Here is a 12,222-nt window from a genome sequence, read left to right as displayed (position 1 = left end):
CTAAAAGAATTTTTGAAAATCACCATGCTTTTGTGAAATGTTAAATTAAGAGATAACAGGCAGTTTCTCCTTTTTTAAGAGGAAAAAATAGGTATTTTAGAGACCAAGCCGATCTGATCACCTAAGTTAATGATTTAGTGTTTTATGTGAGACAGATCAGTTCTATTACAATCTTGTCATGGACAGTGCGGTGGCAAACTCGAATCTTTTCACTCTTTTATTAGCTTAGTTAATTAAACAGCCCATGTGGTGGGCCCAGTGGAAATAACCATGAATTGAACTGTCATGCAGGTTAAATGGAAAGGCAAAAGGGAGGACAAAGAGCCTCAGATCGGAATAGAACTGTAATGAAAGCCACGTATGTAATTCAGTGTTTCCCAGTAGCCATATTGGTTACTTCCTGCATCCCAGAGAGAGATGCGTATTTGAGCGAGAAAGTGTCGCAGAAAGGAAAGGGGGGGGGGGCTGCAGCTGGAGCTCCACACCCCCCACTGGGAGCACTGCCATGGAAAGTGCTATCCAACTGTTGATAAACTAGCTGTACTCGAGGTGCATCACAGAATTACACTATTCCAGAGCTGGAAAGGGAGACCTGACCACCAGTCTCTCACTTTGTACGCAAGAAATGGGGCCCAGGGAAGCAATGTTGCTCGCCTCAGTTCCCACAGCCAAAGTGGCAGCAGTAGAAAGAGCACCCAGTTTTCATGCCCACCGGACAGTTGTCCCTGCTACTGCGTGCTGCCTCCGTATCATCGAGTCACTCATTTCTTGGCTCCCTGGTCTATCAGAAGGACATTTGGCACCAGGTGCTGTGCTGTGCTGTGGCCTTAGGGTTCAATGATGCATATGGCAGCCTTTGACCTCAAGGACATTATAGTGCAAGGCCTATGAGTCACACAGTTGCATCGTGGACAGACCTCCAGCTTCTGACTCATGTCACACTGGAACCATTGCCCTGGACTTTGCTCTGCGTTCATGGCAAGCAGGGGATCCTAACACTACTTTAAAGGACACTTGTGATAAGCCCACAGGTGCTTCAAGGTACAAGGGTTTTCCCTCCACTGATGGAAAGAAAACACGCGCAGGAGGCAGCAGAAACCTCTTCTGAGTCTAGCATGCTGAACAGTGCCTTTAAGGAGAGGAAAAAAGCAATGACTTCTTTGGTTGAAATCACACTGGAAACTGCTTGGCGGACCAGACCGAGAGGAGGAGCCAGGCTCGAGGCCCGCCCCTCCCGGGGGAGAGGCAGGTTGTTCCACTTACATCTGTGAATTCACTTTACAAGCACCTCAGTATGGATGCTGGAACGGCCGCGATTTGGCAGCTGCTGGGGCTTGGGAGCTCCCTGGGGGCTCTGGTAAGCTCACTGCTACAGGACTGTTTCAACTCCGGAAAGGCAACTATTGTTCATGAGCAGATTGGTTAAAAAAAAAAAAAGTCATTAGATCAGCATGGATTTTCCTAAGAATAATAGTATCACATTTCATAAAGTATGAACCACAAAATCCCCCATAACTCACTTTTCATTTCTCATGCATTCTTTTCTAATCATTGCTCATACGGGCGAAGATTTTACCTTGCCTAATCAGGATGTGTGTGTGTAATTTGTATAATATGGTTTCTGCAGTTACAGTGATCTCCAGACCACTTTTTCATGATGGGTCTAAGTCATCGTAATTGTTATTTTAATGACCGCATTATACTGCACGTAGGAATTCTATCGTGGGTTACTTAGACTTGTTATTAAACAAGCTTCCCCTTGGACTTCACTGAAAATAATTATGCATGCTGAGACTTTTCACAATCAAATTGCACCTTTACTTTAGGTGGAAAACCACGCTCAGCGGACCTCATAGTGAGGCAACTTATGCTGATGCAGAGTCATGGGCCTTCAACCATCCCAGTGTCTTTGGTTCAAAGCAGCTACGCAAAGCCGGTACGCGTTGTGGGCTCAGTTACCCCAGAAATTAAAAAGAATTCTGTTGGCAGCGCTGCCGTTTCTGTAATAGGTCTGGAATGCAGACGCTGTTTTTATTGGTACATGACTGCTCAAGTTTCTACAAAACGATCTGGTCCCCAAGACCCCGAGGCCTAAGTTCATACCGCCTCCCGAACCTGGGGAGGAGGCAGTGAGATCCAGCAGGGCCCTGTGCCCGGTGAGGCCGAGGTTAGGGTTCCCAGGTGTCTGTGGCTGCCTCTTTGGAAGGCAGTGGAGCACGGGTCAATTTAATTTTTTAGGTCTTTGGGGAAATGTCACACATAAAGAAACTGAGCTCTTTTATCCTAGACAAAAGTAGATACAACTTCTCGTTGCAGTTGTAAGTTTTAAGTAAGATTAAGTCCTTTTTAAAATGAGTCAGTGTGGGACCAGATATTTGTTTTATCCTGTTATTTATTTTTTTAGTCTCACTTGCTGACCCAGTAAAATGAGTGGTACATTGATATGACACTAGACAGTGACTCAAACTTCATTGATTTTCAGTTATTATTATTTTCCGTTTTCTACCTGGGAAGGATCACTTCTGGCTTACCTGTCTCATGAGACGGCTGGGAGAATCCAGTGAGATGTAAATGATAAAATATTCTGACAAGTACCAACTGGATGCCCTTCTGAATCACTGCGGGTGAGGATGGGCGGGAAATCCCCTGAGAGCACCATCAGAGAGCCCGGTGCCCTGTGGGTGTGTCTGGCTGGGATCTGATGATGCTGGTCGACACCAGTGATGTGTTCTGTAAGGCAAACCCTGCCATCACTCCACCGTCTGCCTTTATTTGTAGAAAACACGCTCCCATGGGTGAGCATAAAGTGGGGCAAGGTGTTCTGAGCTCACAAGATGAAGGTCGTCCATAGAATTTCCCTACTACGCTTGTGTGCTCCAGCGGCCAATTAAACCAAGGCCTGTGCATGAATAGTCATTTCCAGGAAAAAGAGAAAGTGTCATAAAACATAAAGCTTGTGCCTGTGGCTAGCGGGGCATCTTCTCTGTTTATCTGAAAACTCAAGCTGCCTTCTAGTGGGGCCCAGGTTGTGTGGTCGGCGTCTGCCTGCGGGGACTCGGCCACGTGACTCCCCACAATGTCACGGAGAGTCACAAGACCCAGTTTCTGTGGTCAGGGCCAAGACGGGCCTCAGCCTCTCCACTCCCACAGCCCTTTGTCCCGCTCCACAGGGACCACTTTTTTCTAATTTACATTTTAAAGAGGAAATTTGACCATTTGCATTTGTTTTGCTCAGATTTGGGGGTATAATTTATCCCCCCCAGGGCATTTCAGCACCATCTGCACCGGTAGTTACTAGGGGATCGGGTGATGGTTCTGCACTCACGGTGTTAGAATACAAAGTCTCACCCGTGTAAAGCCGAATCTATGTGTCCTGGGCTGGTAGGAAATGATTGTGCCCTTGTTCTCTTGGTCTGGCACTGCCCAGGGATCGATGGTGCACGAGGGGACAGATGAACACTTTCGGGCCACGGGAAAGATAATATTCAGTGGACCCAGCTTCGGGGCACAGAGCACCTTCGTGGCCTCGGAAAGGAGCAGCCTCTCCCATCCCTTACCTGGAGTCTGATGACACCGTCCGTCGTTTTGGAAGAGATGGGAACATGGGTCACTTTTATGTTTTTAAGGCTTTGAAAAAAAAGCTTTTAAGTAAAGGAAACTGCTAGAGAAACTGCCACAGAGAAATACAGCCCGCAGAGCCACCGAGTGCCCCAAAAGGGAAGAGGAGATGCACCCAGGTTACCCCTGAGGATTTATGACCAGCCAAGATGATTGCTTCTGAAAGGAGTGGGCGTTCCCTCCCACGGCCAGAGTTCTAGCCGTTTGGGATAATAATGTCCTTATAAACCTGCCCGAGGTGCTGACTCCTTCTACACAGGCCTTTTGATAGAGCTTCATCATAGGACTATTTTTATACACTGCTTTGAGGAAGTTCGAGGGTTTATCTGTGTTAAGTGGGTGAGCATTTAGAGGGGGTGTTTAACCTGACAATGAGGGGGTGAAGTCTTTAAGACTCTAAGCCTCCAAGAGCTACGGTCTTCCGTTGTGTCTTTTCTAGGCGTATATTTTTTTCTCGAAATATGGTCTGTAAGTCACCTGCAACAGAATCACCAAAAGAGCATCTTTAGATGCAGATTCCTTGGTCTACCCCCGGCCTGCTGAATCAGATTCTCTGGTACGAGGTTAAGGATCCCAGTATTAACCAGCACCATAGTGCTGATGAAGCATTTCCCGTCCCAGGGCGGGAGGGGGAACTTTTGACATCCTACTGGAGCGTACTTCACCTCATACCGAATCAAAATCTGCCACTCTCTACTTTATTTTTTTCACCGTTGTTCATAATAATAATAATAACATATTTTATTTTTCTTGTCTCCCCCCTTTTATTTTTAGGTTAAATAAATGTTTAATTACAGTTGACATTCAGTATTATATTAATTTCAGAGGTGTAACACAGTAATTAGACATTTATATAATTTAGGAAGTGATTCCCCCCAGTAGGTCTAGTGCCCACCTGACACCACGCACAGGTATTACAATATCATTGACTATATTCCATGTGTTGTACGTTGCATTCCTGGGACTGTTTTGTAACTGCAATTTGTGCTTCCTAATCCCTCACCTTCTTCGCTCAATCCAGACCTAAGTCCTTGAATCCACATGTAACAAATCTATTCTTCCCGTACATTGTAGATCTTCCCATCAATGAAAATCTCCTCCCTTCAGGTTCTGCCTTTCCAAGGCTGGGAGGTTCCTCATTCATTTGGTCGTCTTCAGAAGTACTCCCCCCTTTTTTTCTTTATTTGAAAAATGTTTGTAAAATATTCGGCTGCTTAGCATGAGCTGGAAGTATGAAATGGTAGGCGCAGAATCCACCTACGACTGCCCTTGTCCTTCATACTCCGCGTGCCTGGGCCCATCCGCATCGGCCGTGCGTACACCGGTATCACCCCACTGACTTGCTCTGAGCCCACAGTTAAGTGAAACCCTGGAGTCCTCTGTCTGTCTGTCCGTCTATCACCTTTCCCGAGTAATTGAAAATGTGTAAGGGCAGGCCCTGGAGATTTTCCTGTGGCGAATCAGTAACCTCAGCCTTTGAACCAGCACCTACCATTTATTCAGGTTGTTTAATTCTTCGATTGTGTTCATTGCCATTTCCAGCCAATCTAAACTTTTTTCAGTATGTCCGCCCAAATCACGCAAGACTTTAATTGTTGCCTTGCTAAGGTCTGGATGCAGGGCATCCAGCAGCCTCCTCTCCCACCGATCTGACGTGTCGGTGTAAAGGAAGTGACCACAGCCTGTCTTCACGCGTTCTAGTAATTGCCACTTTCCTTTCCCTGTTGGCAAACCGTCTTTTAATGCCTGTGGACAAGTCGAGAATTCGTGAGCTGCACTGCTCTTAGTCACATGAGGTATGTGGCATTTCTCTGTACACTTTCAAATTTCAATCAAAACAATATGCACACTTAGAAACTTCCATTGATTTGAGAAGCCTTTTATATGCTCTGTGGGAGACTTAGAGCAAGAGTATTTGCACCCAGAGAAGTCCCATTATAACCCATCCCAGGGTCCCTGTCTCTCTGTGAGGTATATATATTTTTTCTTGGCTTATGCCTTTTCTCTTCCTGGTAGATGTGTGTCCACTAACACAGATATGATCTGGTCAACAGGTGAACATTTTAGTCTAGTAGTTTACCAGGTACGACTCAGGAACTTCTAAGTAATCCTGGGGCTAGTTCTCAAAAGGGTTATCACTTATAAATGGCAATCAATATTTGCACAGGTTGGTCATAACTAAACACAATTTCATAAAAAACAGAAGTTGGATTACCATTTTGTGAAAGTGGACACCATTCGTTTTTAATTCCAGGGAGGGGCGTTTAATTTGTTTTATTTTTAATAAGGTCACGTCACATTCTGTCACTCATTCAATGAGTGGTTTGGTGTGGATGGCCCCTCTGGAATACTCAGACTCCGGAACTACATGATTCTAAACTTGGAGGAGGGAAGGATATTTAAGATCATTTAAAAACACACGAACACACACACAGGTGCATGTGTCCCCACATCCAGTGATGGAATCTGAATGTGGCGTTAGGTTGTGACAACGTCAGTTTCTTGGTTGTGCTATTACATTATAGTTTTGCAAGATAGTCCCATTAAGAAAAACTGGGTGAAGGCAAAAGCATTAGATATATCCGTATTAGTTCTCGCAAAAACTTGGGAAGCTACAGTTTTCTCAAAATAAAAAGCTTTTAAAAATTAAACCGTAGCATGGTATAACAGGACTCTGGAAGTAAGGAACCTTTCCAAAACTCAGTTGCTTTGTCAGCCTTTAAATGGGAGTATGAATTCCTACCTAATGGGACTGTTGGAAGGATTATGTGAGACAGTGTGTAGACATCTCCTATGGTTCCTGCTCCATGATCGCCTTTGATACACGTTGGTTCCTTCCCCCTGTGCTTCTTGCCCTTCGTCTTAGGGAAGAAACTAGGGCAGACAGGCTTGCCACAGCTCCCCTAGAAAGGACACATGGCCTGAAGCTAAAGGCAGTTTAGACGCAAACATTAGGACGCCGAACCTCATAGCAGCGCGCTGAGTAATGCTGTTACACAACGCGTGCAAATCGCCAGGAGGATCAGCTAACGTGGTTTGGCGCAGCTGACCCGTGAAACGAGGCAGCTTCCCAGCCCAGCCCGAGCCAGGGAGTCCCGGCCGAGCAGCCAGAGTTGAATCCGGAGTGACTGCATGGGCCTCGGAGCTCTGGTATTGTGATCACCGCAGACGTGCTGTAAATCTGTGTGAGTGGAAAAAAACAAAAGTGATTTCTCTCTGGCTGATCCCCTGCATGACTGTCCCCAAGGGGCCTGGAACAGCTTCCCTTCCCTCGGCAAATCCTTAATCATATCTCCCGAATATGAGTTTTCCAGGCAGCTGCACAGATGAGAGATAGGGAGAGACGATGGAGAACAGACGTGCCTTGGTCCTCAGGATGTGACTGCTGAATGAATGGCCAAGATGTGTCTCCCACATGTTTCCCGAAATGTTTAGACTTTCCCAGGGCTCTGTCATTGCCCTTGACCTGACAAACGTTTGCAGCAGGAGAGGGGGAGAAACACAGAAGGTGGCCTCGCTGAAGTTTTTAATGACGCCCAGGCAAAAGGGGGTTTGGGGACAGAATTATACTTTTTAAATGATTTTGGCAGGTTCTGGGGCCCTTAGCTGATCACAGTAAGGTATAATTTAATAGGAGTAATGTCAAAACCTGTACCTCAAAATCCAGAGCAAACTACAAGTTAGGAAAGGCTTAGATGAAAAAGGATTTTATATGAGAAAAGGCATAGGGATTTTATTTGGCTACAGAATGTTATGAGTCAACAGTATGATGTGGCTATAAAAAAAAGGGGGGGGGTTAGGGACCTGGAAAAAGAAAATAATCTTTCTACCTTATGTAATTTACACAAGTTAGACAATACTTGGAGTGGTATATTCAGGCTAGGGGCCAAACTTAAGAAAGATATCGATAAATTGGAATTGGTCACTAAAGGCAGGAAGGGAGAAGAAGGGCCAAATTCAAAAACTCTCAAAACTCCATTCTTTAAAGAATGGTTGAAGGAAAATAAGGCTATTTAGCTATCTTTTACAGTTACCATATGGAAGAGAAATAGACATCTATTTTGCTCTGAAAGGCGGAAATGGGATTCATCAGAGAGAGTTACTGGGAACAGATTTTGGCTCCATAGAAGGAAAAAGTTTCAAATAATCAGAGCAGTCCAGTGACGAAAAGGACCATTTCATTAAATCATGAGGCTCTTCTCACTGGAAATATTCCAGCTAAGGCTGGACTAGTGTCTGTCTGGTGTTCTGAAGACCATTAGCATTGAATGAGAGCTGCCGGGGACCTTTAAGATTACTTCTAATTCCCATAGTTCATGATTGAAGTCAGCATGAATGCCAAGGTCACCTATTATATGCCAGAGCCACTTTGTCAACTCTTGGCTCTGGTTCTGACCAGCTGTGTGACCTTCAGCGAAGAAATGAACTGTTTCTCCGTCCAGTTTCCTCAACCATAAAACAAGGGAGCTGGATTTAATGATGTCCAAGTTCTCCCCAGCACATATGTCTCCTGCAGCATCCTCATGATTACAGCACATTTGGAAAGGAGAATTTGAGTTGATACCTGCCATTTTTTCCTAAGTCTGCTTGCAGGGAGAAGGCTTTGAAAGAACCAACACCATTGTTGATTCTGGGGCCATTCACACGAAGTCTCAATTGTTTGTTGGCAGGAGAGTGGGTGATTGTGACCCTAGACTCTGCTCCCACGAGACCTGTGGCAGGAAGTTGATCAAATAACTGGTAATCTGCTTCCTCTCAAACACCTGCGCTTTCTGGCTGAGTTCAGCAATGCCTTTGCAAACAACTTAGAAGAAACGAAGCTCATATTACCTTTGCAACATAGTTGTACGTTTTGCAAAGCAAGCCTTTGTTCTTTATTTCCTCAACAATCTGGCTGTGGCTGTTGAATGGGGTTTATAATCACAAAAACCAGTATCTATAAAGCAACTTACCATGCGGCAGATGGTGTTCTTAAAGTTTTATATAAATTAATTTAACTTGTTTATAAGCTGAAAATTGAATGATGAATCAGTAGATTATATTCTTCTTCCCCTCTGGAAAAGGATTAGTTAAAATCCATTAAAGTCTGTCTTGACCGGTAAGGAGGCCAGAATTCGAATCCACACCCTCATTCTTTCTGGCATTACTGCTGCTGTTCAATTACTATCATTTCTTCTGTGGTCCATTTGATTACCAATACTTTTCTTTAGCTATGTGAAGGTGGCCCTACCCTTCCACGTCACTGTATTCCAGCACTTCTATTTCTTCTTTGACAACACTGACTCACACACATCATTGTCTCAAATCTCTTTTCTTCAGTTATTTTTTTCCCCGATGATCTCCGGTGATGCAAGCTGCAATGGGAGTGTCATCCTTTGTTTTGATGTAGATAGAAAGAGTATGTACAGGATTACAAATACCTCCTCCAGTTACTGAGATCAGTGGGGGAAGAAATAAGTACACTTATGCTTCTTGTAAGGACGGAAGAATTTCAAACTTCATTCCCAGGCTCGCGGGTCTGGCAATGCTCGCCCCTTCCAACTGCCACATTTTATTCCACCTCGCCGTTTCCTGAGGTTGGGAATGAAGACAGCTGTTAAGAATAAGAGCACACGAGTCAATCTTGAACTTCAACGTGATCATTACAGTTTCTGTCTCAGTGGGCAAAGGCCCTCCCGGGGTCGTGAGCCCCACGCCACAGCCCACTTACTGTCAATTTTATACGAAGGCCTTCATTTTTGTTTTCCAAGCCTCTAAGATTAAAGACTAAATCAATTGCCAAACCAGAAAAAAAAAATAACAAGGAAGAAAATGCTTCAACTTAAAAACTTGAGTCTTGGGACATGCTTTAAAAACTACAATTTAGATTCTGACCACATCTCTCCGTGATATTAGAAATATCAGTTACTGTTCCACATTTTCTTTTACTTTTTTAAAAAGATTTTATTTATTTATCTTTAGAGGGGAAAAGGAGAGAGGGAGAGAAATATCAACGTATGGTTGCCTCTCGTGCGTCCCCTGCTGGGAACTGGCCTGCAACCCAGGCATGTGCCCTGACTGGGAATCGAACTGCAGTTGTTTGGTTCCCAGCCGCACACTCAATCCACTGAGCTACACCAGGGCTGTTCTACATTTTGTCCTACACGGGCAGCAGCAGGAGGCGAGAGATGTGGCTTGGAGTCACTCCACTCCGCCCGCTTTGTTTCCCCTTCCTGCAATTTGATTTCTTTGTTGTTAGATGATACTGTTTTTGTAATTCATTACCTGCTAAGATATGTATAATTCTGTTATCGCTGTACCCTCCAAGGGCTGGTTTTATGTGTTGAAAATTGGCTGAGTTGGTTTGGACTGTGGTAACAAAAATGCCGTCTCCTCGGAAGTCCAAGATCAAGGCCCTGGTAAATCCAGTGTCTGGAGGGAGGGAGGGGCACAGGGGAAGGGAGGGAGGGAAAGACTCCACATTCTCTTTCATAAAGGCACTAACCTGGGCTCGACCAGCCTAACCTAGTTACCTGCCTTTGGTTCCATCTCCAGATGCCATCCCACTGAGGACTAAGGTTTCGGCATGTGAGCCTGGGGGGACAAAAACACTCAATCCACAGCAGAAATGAAGACATTTGCATGTGCGCTGCGTCTTGTGGAATTCTGGGAAGGCCATTGAGCCACAGTTAAAATCCTGCCATTAGATATTAATCTCTTTGCGGTGGGATATTACCTCTCAGATACAACACCTTTCAAAATCCACTATGCTCGTGAGGGTGAACCCATACAGTCCGTATGTGCGGTCGTATAGTGTAGTTCTTAGAAGCAGGCTCTGCAGTCAGACTGCCCAAATTCATGTCCATACTAGTTGTATGACTTTGAGCAATTAATTCATCTCTCTGTGTTTTGGGTCTCATCATCTATAAAACAGGGATGGTAACTTCTTAGAGGTTTTTGTGAGGCCGCAGTGAAATAAGTGATGAGCTTAAAAGAACAATAGCCTGCTCTGTAGTGTTAGCAATGATCACTCTGCATTTGCATAAATCAGCATATTGGTATCCGTGTCCTTTTGACAGTAAGCTGATGGCATGTCACAGAGAAACTGGAGTTTTGTTCAGGAAACTGGGAAGAGATGGAGACCATGGGTATACGAGGCCTTGCTGAGGAAGGGCTGGCCTCAGCGTGAGGGGTTGTGGTGGGTCGTGTAAAGCCACCAGGTGCCTGAGACGGAGAAGCAATTACGAGAGAGAAAGAGGGACGGATGTGCCTGTAGTCCTAGGAAGTACGCCCAGTAATTGATAGACTTAATCAGCTAGTACGCTAAGCAAGTGGCGTGATGTGTACACCTGCAACCGGACTCTGAATTCAGTATCCGCTTAATTTTTCTGTCTCATAATTCTGCTCCTTGTAACAATCGGGTAATGCTAGGTTTCGGAAACAGTACATGTGAGGAACCACAGACGCCTGTAAAATAAAGTCTTTATCTCTGCTAAACGCCCTTGCCTCTTTCTTTTAGATTACATGAAGCAGACAACGTTTGAAGCCCAGGCCTTTTTAGAAGCTGTGCAGTTCTTCCGACAAGAGAAGGGTCACTATGGCTCGTGGGAGACGATGACTGGAGATGAAACCCAGGTAACACGGAGCTCGGGGTTTGAGGTCTTGTTCTCTGCCTGGGAGGCAGGAGGTCAGGGTCACCACAAACAGTCAAACGAAGTTGCAAGGATGGAAGATGCGGGACCAAAGACCATTTCTCTCATGGCCTAGAAAGTGATTGTCAGCCTCTTCATCTCATGGCACATATAAACGAATTGCTGAAACCCTGCAGCACGCCAGAAAATATATTTTTTGTCAATTGGACAAAAAATTATACCTATTTTTGCCTATTATCATGTTGGCTGTTGTCATTTTTTTTTATTTGGCAGTCTAAGGGAAAAGAGGGCACGCCCCTAACTAAGTAGTCAGGTACTGCATGTTTTAAACATTCTCGCACACACCCGTGCGCGGCGGCACACTGGCCGACAATCGCTGGTCCACAAGCCTGTGGTCTGCAGGCCCACAGCTGGGCACCCACTCCAAAGACCGCCAGTTGGGCATGAAGTAGGGCAGCCGACAGACTGCACGGGCAGGGAGAAGGGTTGCTTCTCCTTCTCCTGGAAAAGGGATTATTCTCTCCAATGACCTCCTGCTTCCAGCGCGGAAGCAAATGTGAACGGCATGGTTGAGTGAAAAGTTTGTGGTGGGGGTTTGGGGCAGCGGCCTTGGGTTAAATCTCCCCAATTACTTCACCTCTTTCAGTCTCAGGTAACTCCCCCAAAGAAAAAATACATTTCAGCTTGTAGGGTTGGGAGAATTAAATGAGATGTTTGGAAAAACAATTTGGCACACGGTTACCTTTATCTTTTGAATGATTGATAAGTGAAGTCATGAAAGGAGACACATTTTAAGAGCACGAGACAGTTTTCATTTGCATTTTCTAGTTTTGCATTCTCTGTGGCGCAGTATAATTTTTTTATGACCTTAATTGAATGCCAGTCACAAGCTTAGTGCCATGACCGGGTCCCTGGGACCTTGTTACAAATCTCTAATGAAACCGTGTTTCACGACGTGAGCCCATCCTACATG

General features: G+C 45.1%; 1 protein-coding gene across 1 annotated transcript in view; it reads left to right on the top strand.

Annotated features, from left to right (window-relative positions):
* NIBAN1 (niban apoptosis regulator 1) overlaps window positions 1-12,222 on the top strand; it is a 122,225-nt gene that overhangs the window by 83,778 nt on the left and 26,225 nt on the right. Inside the window, exon 6 of the mRNA XM_037145690.2 lies at window positions 11,117-11,232. Within this exon, the coding sequence (XP_037001585.2) occupies window positions 11,117-11,232 (116 nt within the window). The remainder of the gene's footprint in view (window positions 1-11,116; window positions 11,233-12,222) is intronic.

This window comes from Artibeus jamaicensis, unplaced genomic scaffold (genome assembly GCF_021234435.1).
Source record: "Artibeus jamaicensis isolate MK-2021 breed Jamaican fruit bat unplaced genomic scaffold, CSHL_Jam_final contig_2170, whole genome shotgun sequence".
NCBI lineage: Eukaryota > Metazoa > Chordata > Mammalia > Chiroptera > Phyllostomidae > Artibeus > Artibeus jamaicensis.
Note: the sequence above shows the minus strand (reverse complement) of the source record. Positions and strands in the feature narration are given on the sequence as shown.